Source organism: Xiphophorus maculatus, chromosome 10 (genome assembly GCF_002775205.1).
Source record: "Xiphophorus maculatus strain JP 163 A chromosome 10, X_maculatus-5.0-male, whole genome shotgun sequence".
In the NCBI taxonomy this organism is placed as follows: Eukaryota; Metazoa; Chordata; class Actinopteri; order Cyprinodontiformes; family Poeciliidae; genus Xiphophorus; species Xiphophorus maculatus.
The window spans coordinates 17,093,751-17,116,044 of record NC_036452.1 but is presented as its reverse complement, the minus strand read 5'-3'; the positions used below and the strand labels follow the sequence as shown (position 1 = coordinate 17,116,044).

The 22,294-nt window shown below is 37.9% G+C and overlaps 2 protein-coding genes across 4 annotated transcripts in view; both read right to left on the bottom strand.

Moving 5' to 3' along the window:
• LOC102230826 (glutamate receptor ionotropic, delta-1-like) overlaps nt 1-22,294 on the bottom strand; it is a 470,639-nt gene that overhangs the window by 162,470 nt on the left and 285,875 nt on the right. The window lies entirely within an intron of this gene.
• On the bottom strand, nt 530-5,392 carry LOC111609845. 2 transcript variants are annotated; one of them, XM_023340571.1, is made up of 6 exons: nt 4,253-5,392; nt 4,010-4,140; nt 3,770-3,890; nt 2,346-2,408; nt 931-996; nt 530-841 (listed from the first exon to the last, which is right to left on the bottom strand). In XM_023340571.1, the coding sequence occupies exons 1-6, from the start codon at nt 4,443-4,445 to the stop codon at nt 813-815; spliced, it is 603 nt and encodes a 200-aa protein (XP_023196339.1). In that variant the 5' UTR covers nt 4,446-5,392; the 3' UTR covers nt 530-812. The 2 variants fall into 2 exon arrangements, with proteins under 2 accessions (XP_023196339.1, XP_023196340.1); XM_023340572.1 differs by lacking the exon at nt 4,253-5,392 and having other exon boundaries at nt 4,010-4,242.

Below are 22,294 nucleotides of genomic sequence, written 5' to 3'. Positions count from 1 at the left end.
GCGGGTGCATTGACACACGGGGCGATGTCATGATTGAACTCACCAGTCTGAGTGGGTAGTAAATTCTGTTAAAGTAAGTAAATCACATTTTCCAGTCATAAATTGAAATTATCAGACAGAATGAAATCCTAATGTCAAATCGTATTAATAGTTTTCATTAAGCGGCAAAAAGTGTGTAACTGGTCACGTGGCGTGTCACCCATTGATAACCAATAGTAACGTGACGTTGTGGAACTACTGCATCCCACACTGGGATCTTCTCCAGCTGTGTCCTATCAACATGCCTGTCCTAACGATTTCGCGAAGGGAGAAAGTGCCTTTACCTGAACGTGTCGTCTTCTAACCTGGTCAATTTGTTTATTTAAAAGGAAAGATCTTACTCATTCTTTTGCTAAAGGGTATTATCTGTGCTACCATGTGGACATTTTTCAAGTGTAATAGTAATGAGTTCAGCTAACATGCTCACTGATGTGTTCGTTTGATACCCAAATGTTTGTTACTATTTAAAGAACTCACATTTGACAGAATATCTTTTCAATACAAAAGCTTTTATTGATGCATTGTACATTTATCAATTGTTTAAGAAAAAACTACAGGAAATGCTAACATTGACAGATGTCAGATGTCACAACTGTGACCAAATTAGAAGTGTCTTTTTTGCAGTCCCAGTGCAGACAATTTTTCAGTTTTTCTTGAATCCACATGCCAGGTGTGACCACTGCTCACATGTGTTGCAACGTCGCCACTCACGCCACTTCTTCTTGGCATTTTTTTTCTCATCACTGAACAGATGTTCAGTGATGAACGTCTGTTCAACAGATGTTGCAAACATCCGTAGTATCTAAATAAAGAAAAATAAGTCATTTATTGACAAATGTAGTTTAAAAAACATAAAAGAAGCATAATGCCTTAATTTATTTAAATGCATACCATCTGTAGTCGGTTCTCTTGACAGCACTTCCGTCAAACCCATAGGCTCTGTTACGCTCCGCTCATCTAAAGAAGAATTAACAGTTTAGTTGCAATGTGATCTCAAGGTAGGTCATACCTTCAAGTAACGTTTAACATATTATACTTTATACGGGAATATGTTGAACTCAAGCGTTACTATCAGTTCTGTGTAAACAGCATATTTAAACATATTGAAACAGTTTTATTATTAATACTTTTTATTTTTATTCATTGTCATCAAAATTAGGGCCCTGAGGATGGGCATCCTGCATGTTTTAGTTCTCTCACCGGTGGAAGTTACAAACTTTTCATCATGTCAACCTATTCATAGGCCTTGCATTAAACCAGGAACAGAACTAAGAAATGCAAGGTGCTGGCCATTGAGGAACAATTTTGGGAACCCCCACTTTAAGCTATTGGTTAGTGTGATTTGTATGTAATTATTTCTGCAATTTTTTTTTTATGTTGAAAACAAATTATTGCCTGCTCATTCATTAGTTCCGTAATTTGAGATGTCTTCTACTTCCTTAAAGTTAAACAAGTGATGCAAGACAAGCATCTATGCTTTAGTTCTGTACTACTGTATTTTGTGGTACATCTAATTTAATAATTTCTTTAATGTTTGCATGTGTAATTAAAGCTGGAAATGTGGTTGATGTACATAGGGAATGAGAGTTTTCTGTGTTTTGTTGTGTGACTGATGGTCTCCACCTCAAGTGGTTTGAATAAGCAATAAAACATAACCAAACATAGTGCTGCAAAGTATTCGGATTTATGTCAGCTGTGACACCAGCTGCAACTATTACTTTTAACAGCTCACAATAAAATATTTCTGTATTCCGCATTTGTGAATGTGACTATTGTTCAGAGGGAACATCAGCTGTTGTGAGACTTGCCAACTTGCTAATTGTCACAACTACATTTGTTCAACAGTCTTAGCATGAGAAACGCATCACATGCACTATATTACACATACATTTTTGTACAACCACAATATCAATGCCGAGATGAATCTTGCAGACATTGACATGACAGTACAGCTATAATCCAACTATACATAATAGCCATATAGAACATTTTGAAAGGTGTTACATCCTCACTAATGAGATCACCCAATACACGTACCCCAAAGCGTATGTGATTTATCTAAGTATGGAATATTTATAATTTCTTAAACATATCTGGTTGTACGTCAGAGTAACCTAAAGACAAAGCTGGACTCCCCACACTTTTTGTATCTGAAAACCTATAAATCATCCGGAATACATATTTTCCTAAGGAAGACCAGACATATTGTGTTACCGAGGGTGTAGTGCGCTTTGTAATATACCCACATAACATACATAACAACATTGTAATGGAGGACTTTCAGGATAGACATGCAACAAACTTACCATTTGCACACATTGCATTCAAAATGTCTTCCACAGTTGGTGTCCTAATTTTCCTCCCGGGGTCTGATACAAAGAATAAAATATAATTATTGAAATTGTTTTTCCAACATATTTTCAATATGAGTACAATAAAATGCAATATCAAAACTTGAAGTACAAGTATCCAGGACATGGCTTAAACAGTATTTCTCAAGTACACATTGTGAAGTGTGAACGATTAAAGGTTTTCTTAAGGCTAATATTAATCAACACAACATTGTACTTTATTAATTTTAATGAACGAAAGGACAATTTCCCATACTTCAGGGTATATTTGTTTCATTTCTCGTTGTAAGTTGGCATCTGCTTCTGCAAAGTTTTTACGGTAACTATTCCATCATAGACCATAATTGCAAATAACTAAGCAGGTATCTGTTGGGATACACTGAATAGAATTGTCACAGGGAAAGAGATTTATTTCTAATATAAATCTGATATAAAAACCATATATACAATTTCAAATGGAATTGTATGATTAAAACAAGTCCAAAAAAAACCCCCTATTACATGGAAAGGGATACTGAATGAAGTCCTTCCAATAAGGACCGCTTGTTTTACTTCTCTGTCTGGTGGTTGTAACCTCCTCAACATGTCAATTTTCTTCTTTGGCCTTCTAATGAGCCATGATTGAATCCAGGTGTGTTAACCTAGATTCAATCATGGCTCAAGGGCATGAAGGTTCCAGCCCTTGAGAATCAACTTTGGAAACCACTGTTCTAGAAAGTAAATCGAACAGAACAATGCAAGTATTACACAACTACAAAATAACTAAGGCAAGATACTTTTTCCAAAAATTAAGTTTATGAATAGCCTGGTAAAAAAATGACCCATTGTACTACACATTGAAGCATCCAGAGGGTCTGGGCTATGGCTATTGAGACACTATTGCTCAATTAACACTCATTTAACACCTCTCTAGAGGTGTTAAATTTTACCCAATCGCTAATGTTTGTCTGTGACGTATGTCATGTGCCAGTTCAATGCCAAAAATTCTACTTGAAATTGCATTTGCTGCAAATAAATAAATAAATAAAATAAAATAAATAAATACATAAAATCTGTCACTACAAAGACAGAAGCCCTGAGCTCATCGAGGCAGCTGTCCATGTTAATTCCATATTTGGAAGGCCAACAAAGACTGAATGGCTTCCTTTACTTTGCTACAACTACAGGTGGACTGCAATTCTAAAACAGCACAGAAAATTGGCAGTCTTAACAACTTCTCCTTCTGTTTACTGATTGGCACAATGAAACGTCTGCAGGAGATAATCCGAGTCAAGGGGAGAAAGCAAAGGCTGTGCTGTAAGTGAGAATTGCAATGATCAGGCTAGCTATACACACAACAATGCTTGTCAACATAACAGCTACAGTAAATCCTCTCTCACCCTTGTTCTTTAACTGATCCCTGCAGAACAGGTTGTAACCAGACAGGTCCTTGGTGTATAACTTCTTGTTTTTAGGTTGAGAAGAAGATGGCTTTTTTCTTCTATAGTTTCCAATCCAGTTCTAAAAAACACAAAAGTCTTGTTACAAAACAGGAAGTTTGAATTTATTTTTATATGAAATTGCATCTTGCCTTCTGAATTCTGAAATTGAATGGCTAGAAAGAACTTTGGTAAACATACATCAATGACAAACGGTGGCAAGCCAGTGGCCTGGGATGCCGCTCCAACCAGTGGAGATCCCACCCTGGTCATCCCTTCTTTATAGTCTTTCTGGAGGAAGACCTTCGCTTCCTCCGAGATATGTGTTCTCTCTTATCATGAAATGAAAAAAAGCAGAGCATATAAAAAAATAATATTCAGGACAAACACATATTTTCTTAGATCTTGCTGTATAGCTCAATGTTTAAGAGATGCTACACATACCTCTTCTTGACATTGAACCTAAAAGAAAGACAGAAAATACAACCATGAATATGAATAAACAGAAGGTAGCTGTTTTTTCTGGTATGTGATAAATAAATATTAGCATGCATTGTGCTTGCAGGGTATCCCCCAGAAAACATGGTAAGCCCGGTGGTTCAGTTTTATGACAGTCAGTCATCCTGTAGCTGGTCATGTTTTTGAGATAAAAAATGTTAAAAGTTGACGGGAAATTTGAAATTACATTTTGAGAATTATGTGTTATTGAAAGATTGGAAGATTAATACTTGAACAATAACTATAAAGTCATAGAAAATGCAAACGTTTTACAAAGACTTAAATAAATAAACAATGCTTAGCCTGGTGGGGCAACAAATAAAGAATGATGGCCTCAGGGCTTATAATACACTGTGGGAAACGATGAAATGTAATGAACTGTATGATAGAATCCTAACATTAAATCAATATACTGATATAAACTAGTATACTGAAAAGTATACGGTTTTTTAAGATATATGAAACAAAATTTTAGCACATTGTTATTAAAGGTATGAAGGACAGCTACATTTGAATGTGACTGGCTTTTAAGAGGCTACTTTAGCTAGCTTTTTTTTTCTACCAAATAGGGTTAAAAACGTGTCTAAATCTGTACAAACACATGCTGTGCCACATACTCGCTAACATTAACTCATAGAACTACCATCAGCAGATTTATAAATGTAGACTTTCGGTCTTTTGAGGTTTTTTACTACATTTTTATTTGACAGATTCAGGGGCTACTCACCAGCTCCGACCGTGGAAAGTGTCGCGTCGAATGACGTAAGCTTCTTCTTCTTCTTCTTCTCTAATGTTTTGTCGGGTGCAATCCGTAATTTATTATTATTACTACTAATACAAATATTAAACATTTTCATATGGTACAAACACAGATTTTCATATAATCATATGAGCAAATCCATCCGTATTTTTATTTTTAATTTTTTAAATTAAAAATAAGATTAGGGCCAACCCTAACTTCTTCTTATCATTATTAATGGATTGCAAGCAACTTCGGATGTACATACAGCCACCTAGTGGAAGGCTATGAGGTTGGACAACTACATAACTCTAGAATATACCTTTTAATTTCATTGTATGCTTATATATATATATATATATATATATATATATATATATATATATATATATAATTGCACGACCGGAAGATAAAAACACGGCATGTATTGAGAGAACACGTCTTGTAAAGATCCAATAAAATTAACCAAGTATGTTAAATTTTGGCATTTATTTTGAGTGAATTATTGGAAAAAATCCAAAGAAATAAAAGGCATATTGGGAATATAAGTCTTTAAAAAAGCGAACAAAAATAAACAAAACAGAAAAAAAAACCCTCCGGTTTTAGATTTTAGTGAGTTGTTTTTAAATACTGTAACGTTTATTACAATACCTAATTAAAATCTTATGACGGATACGTTTGGCTTTTGTATTTTTAGTAAATTCTTAATATCCTGTTCAAATTCGCAGATAAATTATAAATAAAGGTTTTTAAAAAAAGGTTAAAAAAAGGTTCTATTAGCGACAAGCGGCTGTTATCACCGATAGAATGGTTGATAACGGTTGATAACAGCCTGCTAGCAGGTAGAGCAGGGACCAACTGAGGCCATTCAATGGGGCTGATAACCACTGATAATCGCCATTCTATGGGATGATAACATCCGAAGCGGGTGCTTCCCCACACATCCAAAATTAACCACTGGATGAAAAAGAAAGATAAAAAAAGGATCAATAAAAACAAAGCAAGACCGGCACTTTCAAAAAAATAAAAAATAAAATAAAATTCCCAGTCATTTTCATTCCAGTTCAAAACATTGTTACTTTTTAAAGTCAAACCCGCGGCTCTCGATCGATCTGTTTGTTGCCTGCCAGAACTAGAAAGCTGAAATAAGATGGGGAAGGGATTAAAATAAGCAGCGAGGAAGAGACGCGGAGGGCGACGTCTCGCTAACGAACACTCGGATACTCCGGAGGTGCACTTTATGAATGCTTTTGTGTTTGTGTTCCAGTGTTAATGGAAAAAATAAAGCCGAAGCCTGAGCAGGTGCGGAGACAAACAATTAAACGGCAGCAGCATGACGCACAGCGCGAGCGGCGCTGCATCTCATTTATCAGGACGAAACCCATTTCACCAGGCAGCAGCTCCCGAAACTTCATGAACTCTGGGTCAAAAAGATTCAGAACTTGTTTCTCTCCAGTCAGATCAGTCACGCGGACCGCCATGCATCTGCGCTTCTCACCTCTGATACACTGTACCTACAAATGAAGTTGATGTTACGAATCCTGAGCGGCACCTTTAATTAAAGACAGCATAAAATTTGGCTCATTTCCCTCAGACTAAATGCGTCAATCAACACATTTAATCTCTGCGGCAAAAACACACACAGAAAAGGTTTTGAATGTCTGACTGAAGCTGATTGGATTCCCAAGTCTTGTTCTTACAGTAGAATAGAGTATCTGATGCACCATGGAAGAAAATCATTGAGCTGAATCGAAATAATGTTCCTCAGGAAAGAATGGGAAAATCCTTGCATTTTTCTCCCCCTTCAGTTCAGATTATAACGAAATCACTCAGGAAACCTGGAGGAAGCCGAAGAAGGACAGCTATGATCTCCAATCCCTCAGACGGTACTGCTTTAAGACGTACTTTCCTTTAACAGCCGATTGAACCACTTGGCTACTTGAGTAAACAATCGTCAAATTCTGTTTGATCAGCAAGCTGGCTGCAGCAATCAAAAGTATTTTTTTAGTCCTGACTTAAAGGACCCAACAATCTTCTGAACATCTTATGGTTTTGGGGAGTTTGCTCCAGAGTCCAGGAGCATGCATAATTGACAAGCAACTCAGAATTGTATTTTGAACCTGGACCAACAAGTGCATTAGTAGATCAACATTTTAAAATCTAAATTCTTAAATGTTGGTTTCTAAATCTATTCTTTGTTGAGCGATGGTGAGACCATCCCAAGTTTTTGCTGCTTCTAACCAAGATCTCGTTGTTTTAAGTTTATTATCCACATCTCTGACCATGGATTTGGGCTGGGACATGGATAGACCAGTAAACAATTGTTTTTTTTTTTGTTTTTTTCTGGCTCAGCAGTCTATGGGAAGACAGATCAGTGCCGCCCTTACATTATTTAACACTCATCTTCTGTTGTATTCAGTAATCTGCTGTGAATAAGGCAGCAGTAAATCTTATCTGAATGTAATTAAAGTCAAAGCAAAACTGTTTTTAATGACTGAATCGCTTAATGGCTTTGCATCCTCAGTGATAAAGTAGCTTTAAGAATTGGCGGAATACATTAGGAACAAAACAGATATGAGATAGAAAGTTTGACCTAAATACCACCTGCAATTACACAATTCAAAGACGAACATTCTCCAAATTAAGAGTTGTGGGTTTTTGTTAAGTAGCAAATAGTCACCAAATTTGGTAACATCGCATTTACACATTTTCTACTTCCTTTCGCCACCAGTTTGCACTTCTGCCCGTCATTTCTCATCTCTCCTCAAATTTCAGACTGATGACTCAAACAGGCAGGTGAGCAGCCAGTTCTCTAACCAGGTCGGAATGGCCGGGTTGGGATGGAGGGATGCCGTGTCCACGGACAGACCATTACACCCATCAATCAGCCGGTCAGCTGAAGTGCTCACCCAGGACAGAACACGGCGTTTGTGGGGGTGGGGAGGAAGTGTGGAGGGGGAGAGATTGAGACAGATTTAAGAGGCCTCTGCTGGGAAATTCATCACTCCTGGCAGAGTCCTCCATCAGAGACAAGGAGGAAAAAAAAATATTCTCCAATCACTTTGAATGCTGATGCCTCATCCTTACACAGTGGGGAAATGAGTTCTTAGTATCAAACTGCTCTCACAACAGCCAGGAAAATCAGGAACTCAATTTTTACTTTGATCTATAACTGCATATTTTAAACCAATACATTAGTTATCGATAAAAAGCTAAATACATGAGATTATGCCTTGTGTCAAGAGCTTGCAAGCTAGTTAAGGACAGTCGGTGAGCCTTTTTTCTGCTTCACATGTGAACTTTCTCACAATTTGCAAAATATACCAAAAGTACCCGAATGACGTAGGTGGTCTTTTTAAGTTGCAAAATCGTCAGATGCACTCTGGGTTTCATGTGCTGCTCCTGCATGACTCCCTGCTGCCGCCGCTAGCCTCTTCCTCCATCTATTCATTTTAGCTTCCCATCACTCATTTTACTTTAAATGATTTCTCAAACTACAATCCGTCTATTTCTGTCCCAGGCCACCTTGGACTCCAACAATAACTTATAGTCTCCAGGTGAGCGCAATAGCTCAGGTATTGGAACCCTGAAAAGGACGCCTCGCGTTCAGGTTCAGCTCCTAGTTCACTTAGAAAGACTATCCAAATTTCCTTTGTGTAAATACAGCACATATGACTGGTATACATATAGGTATGCTAAACATTTTTGTGACATCGGGGATCATTGTAATCAAATCCATTATTCACGTATTCCAAATTGAGCCCAATGAAGATCTGAGCCACAGGTCGTTTACATCACAAAACCACTAGAGGGAGACAAAGTGCTTGCAGCTCAATCTTTGGTATGTGTACACTATGCATTAATGCTGTGGTTTCCAACCCCGGTCATTAGTAGAATACTTTCATCAGTTATAAGACATGATTTAGCTAAAACTACAGCCAGGAGTGATGACTTGGCAGGACTACATTTTAAATGTTTTTGCACCTTTTCTCCTACTCCTCAGCCAGTGACCAAACCTGGTTAACTATGCACTCATTGTTTTCTCATTTAAGTCAAACACAAGGGATATTGGCTTAGATTAAGTTTCTATTGATGGTTAGATCCTATAACTCAAAGCCTGCTTAGAAGTCCTTGAATTTCCAGTCAGATGGTGCAAAGCCTAGTACGGGTCTCTTTTCTCCATTTGTTTTCTGTGTTTTGTAGGATGTTTGGCTAAAGGATCATTATGGTTTCAAAATGTGACAAAATTATCATTAGATTAACAACTTGGAGAACAATATATATTTTTAAAGGAAAGAATATACTTGTAATGCCTGCCAAGGCAATATGTTTGCAAAACTAAGAGATTATTATATTTTTTTTACTTTCTCTTGGATGGAGAACTATGCTAATCAACACCCTGCTAGCCATCCTTATGCACCTTTGTTCATCATGGATGGCTGCAAATCAATGACAACATCACACTGTTATTCAAGAGGCCAAAATCTCTGACATTCCACCAGAGTGAATGACAGCCAGTTTACGAATGTACAGAAGCTCAGGACCACTAGTCGTGTCACACTTCAAGGACCTCAAAAATTGTTGCCAAAAAAAGAAACAAAACATCATCATTACTTGTACATGTGTAGAATTTTGATCCATATAAGTTTTGCAGGTGCGTTAATGTCTTGATCTTGTTGGTCACATAGTGCTCTAGCCGATACGAAGGTCGACACATAACAGGTGACCAATTAGTTGGCTCCCCTTCCTGGCACTTGTTGGTGGACAGTCACTTGGTCAGATTTTTTTCTGCATCTCTAGTACCTTGGTGTCTTCATGGTGTCATATATGTTGTATATCTGAGGCTCACGCAGAGCAAGACTTGTACAATGCCAAGTTCTTGTATTTTAGGGGATAGCAATACACCGTGACATGTTGAGCAGCAAGGCCATGAAGTGATGAGATCATAACCTAGACGGCCAACTCATACATATATTATACTGGCTAATTAAAGATGTGTTAAACAATTACATATGATTTGTCTGATGTCAGGGAATGGGCATGATCAGCGTTTTCACAAGTCCAACCACAAATAGGACCAAAATCTGTGTAGCCATGCTTTTTTCAATTCTACATGATGGAATTAACTGAATTTACATCATTTGTATTTACTCAGATTATATGTCATTGACATGTAATGGTTGGAAGTACTTAAGAATGGGAAAAATATTTCAGAGCATTTTATGTTTCTTCTGCAGAGATCAGAGAATGTATAGATAAGTGTAACCCGCTGCATTTTCAGGGAGCCAAACTGTTAATCTCTTTCACCTTTTTTCTTCTTCTTTTCTTCTTCATCTGAAAGTGACACAGAACCTGAAGAGTCACAACTCACATTCAACAACAACTTTAAAATACAGGTTTAAAATTGGCATCTGAAAAGGTTGTCAGAGTTCAGCGTAATAATGGACCTGTGGCCCCAAAATACTGTATTTTACTTTAAACCCAGTCATCAGTACACCTTCGATTTTCTTTCCACGCTCCAAGAAGAAGAAAAAAAAGAGCTGAGAAACGCACAATTTCTGATTAGACTTTTTGAAAACACATGTCAGATGGTACCGCCAACTTTCTACACTGTGGCACAAGCATAATAATAAAACATAAAATAATAATAATAACAATAATAATAATAATAATAATAATAATAATAATAATAATAATAATAATAATAATAATAATAATAATAAATGTTTAATTGAATAATAAGTTTATGATGGACGTTAGCAGTTTCATAGACAGACATGCACACAGTGCTGATTGGAAAAAAAAGCACACTCAAACCTTTTAGATTTTTGTCCTCCTGGTTTGCATTTAAACACTCGATGAGCGTTTTGACAGAAAATAATACAATCACTGAGCAGCTAATTAATAAGCAGACAAAGCATGTAACTGAGGAACACCGCAAAGTGTTAATGAAATAATCAAACCAATCGATATTTAATCAGCCATAACATGACTAATGAACTGACTCTGATAATATGACAAGTTCATATTGTCTTCATCATTCAAGCAAATCCCACATGAGCATCTTTAATGTGTTTTTACAGTGTTTCTTTCTGCTATGGTGGGATAACTTTGGGCCACTTCCTGATAAATGGTTAGGAATGTCCATTTATAGGAAAGGACACTAGTTCCTAATGCTTCCCCGATCATGTGGTTTTTAAAGAAAAACAGCCATCTTTAAAATTGTGTTTTTAATCTTGAGCGTAACCGGAGACGTTCTACTGCGGCTTTTGTGAAATTTTTGCATAGATCCTGCGGGAGTAATATGTTTCACTTCTGGTAATGTTAGACTCAGCAAACATTTTTCCTGAGTTTAAAATAATTTCCATTTTCATTTAGAGTTTTAGCTGCCGTAAAACAATTGGGAGTTATTAATGGCGGCTAGAAAACCCTGGGTTGTACCAGATTAATTGTGAGGGAAGGAAGCCTATATTTGTGAAATCCAATTAAAATTTAGTTATTACACAATCGCGTAGAGTTTTGAGTGACTTCACTAAAGTTACAGAGAAGATGTGGAAGGATCATCAGTTATAGTTTGATAGATTGTTTTCCTTCTCTCCCTCAGCTGGGCTGAGAAAGTCTTCAGCAGGAGAATTAGTTTAAAAATCGGGTTCAAACTGCTAGAAAGAGTCAAAACAAACAGTGTTTTACTCCTGTTTCAGATTGCCAAACAGATTAGTGCTCTTTTGTTCTGATTTCACTGTTTCCTTTCACTTTCTGAAGCAGTGAGCTGTGATCTCTGCTGACTTCGCAGAAGACAGAATCTGAATGTCGCCTTTGTCTGGAGGTGGGATGTGGCTGTACACAGCTGTAGAGAAGAGGTGATGCAGGGCATCAGGGTGCAGTGGCAGGTGAAGCCGATTAAGAAACGGTGTGTGTTTAGAGTTGGTCTATGTGTCTTTAATTACCGTACAGAGATATGATGAGGCCCAGAGGCAGAGACCAGGAGAGCCTTGGAAGTGTGGACTTTACGCACAATCCGTAGCTTTACCAAACTTGTGTGTGCCAAGCAATTTGTTAATAAATGCTCAACTGTGCCAGAAGCTGCCTGGGGTTATTTGTGGGAAGGAACCTCGTAGCTCAGGCTACAGTTTGCAGACAAATTACACAGAATAAAAAAATAAAAATAAAAACCAGGAGAGATTTAAAGTGTTTTCACACCTAGAGTTCATTTATTTCTTCCAGAATCAGTTGATAAGTGATACTTTTGACATTCCAAACTTTGCTTTAAGTGGACTAGACACATTCAATGTAAAAATACCCAAAGGGTTATGTAAACATTACCTTGCTAAAGAGATTGTTCAAACAGAATATATTGAGGGTAGTTTCCAGAGTTTTAATATATACCACAACAATAACACCAATGGTTCACTGTCAACCATAGACTACGGCCCCTACAGGTGTTCACTGGAAAACAGAAAGATCTTCTGAAATATAGAAAAGTCCAACAGAAAATGACTTATTGCCTCAACAAAATATATTTTAAAAAAAATCATATATTCTATTGGGGAGGACAGCAGATGTTGGAAAGCTGCTAAACTGAGTGCAAACAAAGCCCATATGTAGCCTACAGGCCTCGACAGGCAGGCTGTCTGTGATAGGTCAGCTGTTTAATGTCACAATCACCGTTTCCTGCTGCAATCCGCTGACTCGAACAGAAGTTCGGGAACCAGGTGGGCCTGAAACCGAGGGTCTTTGTCAGCACAGAATAAATCACTGTCTCATCGCTTCAGCTTCTCTTCATAGTCAGGCTTCCATGGCGAAGGAAGATGCTGCCTTGTTGGGTGAGCGTTTACCCAACAAAACAAAAAAAACAGAGAGCATCTTTTTTTGGAAGACATAAACGAGAGTCAAACGTTCTAATACAAGCAACGTCGTACAAGTCATCCAAACAACACCATTATACAATGTTCTGAGTTTTTCTTAAACACATATTGTTTGTCTGATCTTCATTTTATGCTAAGTGTTTACATACATGCTGGTACCTGTACAACTTTACTCACTCTGAATAACATTTCTGCACATTTTTAAATTACCCAACTCGGTTGCATATTCCTTTTGACTACAATGTGTTTATGTTGTAATTTTGCCCTTACTGTACCATATTTTTTGTTCTATATTCTGTTTTACATATTCTATATCCTATCTTTATGTGACTCTAATTGCTCTGATTGGCTGTCACTTTGCTGCTGTTGCTCAGAAACTCCCCCGCTGTGGGAGAATAAAAGATATTTCTATTCTATGATCAACTGAATTTGAGAGTATTGTAACATAAAAAAGACCAAATTGGACTGTAACTTGTTCTGAACCTGAACATGTGATTCAGTTGTGTGTGAATGAACAGGCAATTTAAACTGCTACCACGTAATTTCACTAAGTTGAACCGTGATGGAGAGATTTCCAATCAGGCATGACAGGATTCCCAGTTTCAGAAACTCTGTTTAAACCTCACCGAGTCAGAGCTGTCGGCACCAACTAATTACCATGCAAATCTCTGCGGGACTAATCCTATTGTGAATATTTTTTTTTTTCCTTTTTTGGAAAAGGAAAATGAAATGTTTTAGCAAACGAGGCATTTGCTTGCACTAAATAAACATGACAACAGGAAAAGCTCAGGTAAGATGAGCTGCAACACAGTCAGGTGGGAAGACGTTAATAAACACCGTCGTGTGTTCTAGCGCATAAACATAGACGTGGCTTCACTCCATCTGTTGAATGGACCAAGTTGTAGCAGATAAACAGGGAAACTGCCGTTTAATCTCCATAAATGTAACTTCTCCACATTAGCAGACAAGCGGTGGACCAAACAACTCATTAAGCAAAGGACTGACCAACAAAGCTGTCGACCATCTGCTCAGCTGACTCGCTGGTATTTCAGAATGAAATCTGCCGTGTTCCCCGTCAGTGAGTGGGAGTTATTTACCGAGGGTGTTAGCGGAGTCTGAGTTCCCAGCAGCTTCACTGGATAAATCTGCTTTAAATGCAGCAGAGATGACTCATCACATGAGCGCGTGCGAGAGAGGGCACGCTCGCCTGCTGCAGCATCACAGCCGGGCTAACTTCTTTGTGTGCGTGCCCGTGCGTTGTGTATTTGTTTGGCAGGTGAAGCAGAAGGAGATGAATTGTGCCCGTGCCCCAGAGAACTGTTTAATAAACATTTTTATTAGCTCCTTTCACATGGCCGCTGTGAACAAGGCAGGCGGCGGTGTCTGCGCCGCCGAGGAACGCTGGTCAAAGCTGAGCCACAAGATTTAACAGGCCTTCAAGGCCAATAATGACTTAAAGCATTATGCGATACTAAATGCGCAATGTGCAGAGTTTTTGCCGATGTTCCAAACATAGCATGTACAGAATAAACCCCCTTCTAAGATGAAGCAATTATGCGGAGAGGGTGCAGACAAAACAGGGTCTGAAAAACTGCTATTGTCAGATTCAGTAAAGATTAATGTGTGAAACCGTCACAATATGAAGTAAATCTGTGTTGGTGAGAGAGTTTCAGGCTTTCTGCCAGTCCACCACTTAAGGTTTAAGTCATGACAAAGGTGTTGTCACTTCATTTCACCTTGTTCCAGAATTAGGCTTCATTTTATTTATTTATTTTTTCCAGGCTTTTTTGTGTCTCTGAAGGACAAGTACAGTGAAAGTGACTTCACAGCAAACTGTCATAAAACCACCATTTTTCCACAGTGGATAATTGACGTGAATGGTTTCTTTAAAGAATGTGATCATCATAATTGCAGTGCCTTACAAAGGTATTCACACTGCATCGGTTTTTCCAAATTCTATCACATTGCAATCAATTAACTTCAAAGTACTTTATTGATATTCTATGCAGACCAACACAACACTCTGATGCCCAGTGCCTGCAGTCATGGAAGAAGTTGGGAAACTTTAATTCAGTAGTTTTGCGGCGCTGATTGGCCAACCAAGATGTGAGGAATGCTTTAATTAGAAAAAACCCGATACTTTGGGCAATATTGTGTAGCTTAAGCTCAGTTTGGCTTGAGGAAGTGCCTGTCTGAACATTAGTTTTAAAGTCCTTCCCAAGACTCCTATTGTACTTATACTCGAGCTTTGACTAGACCATTCCATTCCATTAATTTGCTTTGATTTACACAATTACATTTCATCTCTGGTGATGTTTATGGTAGTTCTTTGGCAATAAGATGAAGTTCTGTCCCAGCCTCATGTCTTTTGTAGCCTATTCAAGGATTGTCCTTTATCAAGCTTTCCCCATCTGCTTCTCAAGTCTGAAAAACCATCCCCACCGCACGATGCTGTCAGCGCCATCTTTCTCAGTGAGGAATGTACGTTCAAAGATGCCTTCCTCATGTGCACGAATACAAACCGGACGAGACGGCAAGATAGTGAGACACAGAACAGTTTAGAAAGAAGGTGGGGTCTATTAGAGATGCACTTCACGGATCAGACAACCATCACTCAGCAGCTGCGTTTTTATTGACCATATAATTGAGCAATTTGAGCTTTTTGAAAATAAATTTATTTAATGGGGGGGGAAAAAAAACATTTCAATAAACTTTGGCGCTGGCATGAGGTGCTGTTGGGGAATTATTTCTTATGTAAATGCTCTTTTTGTTTTCTGACTTCATTGAAGAGAACGATGTGTGTCGTGTTCTGTCCGGTGGATTGTGTAGTGAGGTTTTTTACCTACTGTGCTAATCCCTACATATTTACACTGCATGTTGACTAAAGTGCTCTCTCCTAATCAAATAATCCAAAATTAATAAAGCATATATTGTTCTACATTTTTTCATTGATGCATTTCTTTCCCAAAGTCAAAGATAACTAATCATAACTAATTGCAATTAGTTATGATCGAAATAATCATGATTATATATATTTTCCCTATGACAAAACAGCTATGGTTGCATGTGTGGCATTTGGATCCAACACCTTTCTAATTAAAGCATTCCTCACATCTTGGTGGGCCAATCGGCCCCGCAAATGTTCAGCGACGCAACGTGTAAGACCATTACCAGTCTGTCTGGGTGCTGTTTAACCTGCAATTCCTGCAAACAAATTTAGTCAGGGACTAAATGAGGGTGATGACATTGAAATCACATCTGTTCCTCACTGGGCCAACCGGGCAAATATCAGGGGAAAAGGAGCCAATGAGGAAGAAAAACAGCTGTCGAATGTAGAAGGGGAAAAAAAGAGCAATCAGCAAAGAGGAGTTCTGCTCGGCCATGTTGGAGACAGGTTTACCGGCCCCGCCCTCACACCCCCAGTCTATTCATCATCCAACGGAAGCCATATTGGCACGGAAAGCATCGCGTCGGGTGGCCGCGCCGGTTGGTGTGAAAATCTCCTCGAGCAAATAATTAAACTATCAAGAATCACAAACAATCATTAATTAACTGCCTGAACTTTAAGTGAAGCTTGTTGTTGAACTGAGAGCAGATGGCTCGTAAAGCATAACCTTCAGATAAAGGTCAACTCCGTAAAATATTTTTCAATATATAAATAAATAAATAAATAAATAAATCAACCAATTACGATTAATAAGCCATTTCCTGCCGGGTGAAACCGGGCAAACTGTCATGTTTAAATAAGACTGACAGCATTTAATTACAGCTTTCTGTTGATCTGCTCATTACAAGGCAACTTGCTGATAGTTTTACAGCTCAGACTTAAATTAAAAGGACATAAATTCACTTTAATGCTCAGGGAGATCCACTTTTCTCTGGGTTTTCCGTCGGTGGACAACTAGCTGTCACTTTGGAGCTTTTTATAGATAAACGCACACAAATAAAACACCAGAAGCATAAACTTCAAATAATGTCAATTCAAAGCTAATTAGTTTGGACAGTGTTTAATTGCGGTAGTATTTTCTGCGACGATAAAAAGTGATCAGAACCTGCTGAGTTTGCCTCAAAGCTTGCAAACAGACTGAAACATCTGCACTTTAATTAAGCGTAATGATGTCCATGCGCCAACCGCAGGACACTTTATGCCATGCAATCACAACTACAATAACAACTACAGATGCCACATTCAATATTTTATGGGAGTAAACAAAACCAGAGCCAATTTCAGGCCAGCCCACACTGGTGTAAACAAACTGTCTAGATGGAAGGTCTGCCGACATGATCTTGATCTGTCCTAGCACAAAAGGTAAAAAATGAAAGTCTTTAATACAACATATTCAACTGTTTTAGTCTTTACCCTCTGGTGTGCTCCAGCGTGACATACCCAGAAAACCTTTGATGGAAGTCGTTCAGGAGTCATCCTAACCTATGCAGTGAAGCAGTGGCTCTTCTTCAAGCTCAACCCCATGACGATTTAAAGGAGGAGTATCTTCAGTCTCTTGTACACGTCGTTTTGCACTTTTGGTCACAATTCAGGTCTTCTAATGAAAGATAAGGGTATTAAAGAAGGAGCAGCAAATTCAGTGCTTCACCTTTTGGACCAGGGGATCACACAGAAGTTAAAAAGTGACCCGTTACCCTAAGATATGTGTGCTGTGAACAAGGTCTCTCCAGTGACAATACTTCTGCAAATCGGGATGTTTCGGTTCACGAAAAGCAGGAGAAAAGCCACTTCTGCTTTCCTGATTCTGCACACATACCAATTTAAAACATCTTCTGTAAATGTCTAAAGTCTGACTCGTCCCTTCCTGCTGACTTTTTCAGCTTTTTCTCTTTGCATTTCACGCCATGCAAGTTGATTTTCAGAGTTTTACAGAGTCACAATTAAAGATGCTTCCCATCCACTCAGAGGCAGCCATTTATCTCTACTAATCATAGTCAATGCATCTGGCATTAGTCTGCTGATAACCCTTGGTGACGGCTCAACTCTGTTAGACTTTAGCAATTACGATTTAATGTGGTCTCCAGACATCTGATGCATTAATTTATTAACGGACATAAAGATGCATTATACCCCCACAGCTTGGGGGGAGGAAGCCTGGCTCATGTAAACTGATGCTCATTCATTTTACTAAATGTCATTGTTATGCATTTCTAGCCTTCAGATTAAGATTAGGAATTGAAAATTCAGAGCGAGCATTTCAAGGTGAGAGCTGCAAAATGGAGAAAAATAAATCTATGTAAGCAAGATTAAGTTTGGTCATTTTATTAATGCAGTTCATACTAAAAGCGTTTATGTATTCATTGTACAATTTGATCATAATATTTACTGAAGTATTTTTTTAAATTATTATTATTTCTACATGAGTTCCTTGAATAAATGTGTTTAAATTAAAGGTTGGATTTTTATATTAGCAAATTTCTAGTCACAAAAAAGGCAAAATATTGAGTCGAAGCCTCAAATATTGCAACTGCCAATGTCTGACTCGTCTGACTGAAAAAATGTGGTTAACCTGACCTTTGTTCAAAGTTTTCTCCAGCCCAGCAGAATTTACTCAATATAACCCTTGTTAGCTAAAACCAAATCTTAGTAACACTGCATTGTTGAGTTATTGTTAAAACAACATGAGTCCGTTATAATTTCCTCCAAGCACCTTTTGATAAACAAAAAATAAAAAATAATAACTTCCAGTACTGACTCAAACTCTTCTCTTGTAAGCTGAGAACACATTTTTAATAATAGCAAGAAGTATTCCTGTTATGGCCATATTGTTAAAATGTGTGTTGTGGTGTGTATGTTTTCATTCTACCTATTTGTGTTGGAAAATAAATTACGCCACAGATTTTCATCTTTTTTTGTGTGTTTTTTTTAAAGGCGTCTTGGAAAGAGCAATAAAAGTTTTCCAAAAGAATCTGGAGTGAAGGGAACATCATCAGGAAGCAGAGCGGAACATGAAGCCACGGCGATATGAAAACACTCGCCTCGGCTCAGTGAGCAGAAGAACAAAAACAGAGCTCAGGTTCTGGTCGGTTTGCTGTCTGGGATTATCCCACCTCTCTGTTTCCTCTTCCTCTGTGAAACTTCTTTACATGATAGCAAATGAAGAATACAAACAAAGCCCAAACTTAACTGAAGAGATTTTTTCTTTTTCTGCAGGATCAGAAATCTAGAAGGCAAACATGTTTGGATAAAAAATATATATATGAAATGTTAGCTGTTCCAATATCCTTATTTGGAACGTAGGAGAGAATGTGTCGGAAATGTGCAATGATGTGGACTAGAATCAAGTTTTCCAAAGTTGACTATTGGCACGTTTCCTAACTTTGTCCAGTTGTGTGTTGATGCAAGGGAGTGTTTTTGTTTAAGTATTATTGCCAGAGAACATTTCTGGGAGAAGCTGCAATGTTTTGCTTCAGAAATGTTGAGGTTATATTAATGATTTTAACCTTATAGAGTTTTACAGCATGGAGGTGAGAATGTGTTCAATAGTCTGCTAACAAATCTAAGCACAAGATTTAAAACATGGGACACAAATGTTACAGTTGTATCAAACATCTAGGAAATAACATTTTACTTAGTGGCAATTTTTTGTCCATTTTTTGTTAATATTTTTAATTTGTCAGTATGCGGTTGAACAATAATATACCAAGCCAGAACAAACAACAGCTTCTAAATCCTTTCACTGCAATGTATTAAAATAAGTGAAAACCCACATCTAAATATTCATTCATGGACATAATTTAAGCGACAATTTATTGATTCGCACTTTAGAAAATATTTTTTATTAAACAGCAATAACAATTCTGCCGTTTGCGCAAAAATGTGCATGAATAATAATGTAAAATGATGAAAAGAAAAATAAATCATCCAGGTTTGTAAACTTTTCACTTCATCTACCAAACAGTTAAGTTTCAGAGCTTCTGATTTTGACGCCAACATCTTGACTGATGCAGCCTCAGCTCTGAGACTTTAAGCTACTTTGAGCATTAGCAGGCTAGCGCTGCAAAAAGGCGACTTTGTAACGCATCACTTAGCGTCACAACACTTTCTTCAAACTTTCAATCAGCGTAGGAAACGTACCATCAAGCCAACAGAAAAACACAGATTTTCTATCTTTTTCTTGTTCATCCAGCCTTTATATTTCCTCTCCAAAACTCAGTCAAGCATTCCACCATTCATCATATTATGTTTACAGATCATTTTTGCAGTAAAGCCTTGTCACAGTTTCAGGAAAAATGCAAAATAGATTCAGCAAATTTCAGATGTGGCGTCAGAGGAAAACTTTTCAGGTTGCTTTAATTCTTTGGCAAATATGTTGGCTCCCCTCTTCCGTCTCCGCGCCAGACTTCAGCTAGACTGACATGCTGAACATGCCCAGAGATTTCTTTTTACAGATTAACTCCTTTTATATGTTTATTTTACCCACATGAAAATACACATTCATTTGATGAGACTACAAAAAAAAAAAAAAAATTCAAAAATAGGTTTTCTTTTAATTGATCTGTAGGAGGAACATTAGCATGTCGGTTCATGTGGACAGCAGAAAAACAACAGGACCAGGTTTAGCTGATAAGATCTAACAGCCAATTAAATACTAAAAAAATAGGATGAAAACAAACCGTAAATACTAGTTTCTTTGCTCCTAAGCCGTCAGCTATAAATGAGAGGATATAGAACATTATCACACACACTCTCTGATAAAGCGACAAACACAGAGAGACGAAGACAAAACAATTGGGCCGCATGTTAGTGCATTCCATGGCAATGAAATCTATGCACTCACAATCAGAAAATTACATCGTGGGTATGAATTATGATTATTTTAATCTCATTCACTAATTCACACGAGAAACAAAATAATAGCGGGTTTGGAGTGAACTCCCACTGATACTTTGTTAAACGTCTCGTTGCATGTTTCGTGTGATTCCTGGCACGGATGAGGACTTTAAGCACAAATCTTCCAGTTACTGATCTGAGGTGAGGCTGAAGGATTTGGAGGTAGTCCATCTTCATTATTCGATCCCCTTTCAGCAACGCGCCGTTACCGCTGACAGAGAGCAGGACGGACCTGGCATGGATTGAAACCATTTGGCTGGTCCATGTGGGCAGGTGTTTGTTAAGAGACAATTTAGCCATTTATTAACGGAGATCTATTCATATATTTGAGTCGTGTAAAATTTTGACCCTGAGTGCGTTGTGAATTGCTCACAACAGATTCAAAACTGTGAACTTCTTCTATTAAAATGATTGTGATGTATAAAAAATTGTTTCAAACATTCAAACAAACTTGACTGATTGATTTATTTAAGATTTCTGGGGTATATTTTAATCTTCGTAGCTCTTGATAACAGTTTTTCCTCAACCCTCTAAATGAAAGCCTTTTTTTAATAGCAGCATCATCTAAAATCAAACAAATCCATATTTTAGATGATTTAATCCATCCATGCACATTTGGAAATTGATTTATTGGGGGGGGGGGGGGAACACATGTACAAAAAGAAAACATTGTGAGAAGTTCAGGAGTCCTGCAGTATGAAAACCTCCTGTGGTCACGCAACCTGTTTGCAAACTGTCTTGTGTTCAGGCTGTTACTGTTAAGCGTTATGAGATCATAACTCTCTTTAAGGGCCCATCCTAATCAGAAGGTCAGAGTTGGAGCCTCTACAAGGAGCCTAAGGGAAGATTGGGAGTCTTTGCGAGAGCAACAGTGTTTACCCAAGAGAGAGAGAGAGACCAAATGGCTGAGCTCTGAGCTCGTCCACAAAGGAAACAAACAGCTCCTGGATTGTTTCACAGCGATCCATGTCGGAAAATTAATGGACAGGAGCCTGAGCGATTTGTCTTTCATTGATTGGTTATTCTACCCTGTGTTCAGCTGTTGCTTCCCACTCATTCCATTTTACACGTGTTCGCTCAGGCGGAGAGCAGAAACCGGCTCAAATTGCTATGCAAAATATTGCCGTTTTGATCAATAAAGCGAGCACGGAGCGATCCGTACACGAAGAACCCACCCGGCCGGCTAAATAACTCTTAATCAATAAAATACAATTGTTGTTTTTTTTTGCAAATAAGTTTAATTTGGGACTCTGAAGATTCACAAAAACCTTTGAACTGCTCATGAATAAACCACAACCAAAAACCACTGTTTGACTCACTGCAAAAATGTGCCCAAATTATTTCCAAAATATCAAACAAGGAAATAGCAGTCGATAAAACACTGAACACTGAATCACTAAAAAAACTCAAAAATATAATACGAGTCCTGTTCTCACTTTAAGCAAGATTCTAGGACCTGCAAACTTGATTTAGCCATCCAAATTAAGTCAAGTTTACTTGAATAGGACATTTCAGCAACAAGCCAGCTCAGAGTGCTTTACCAA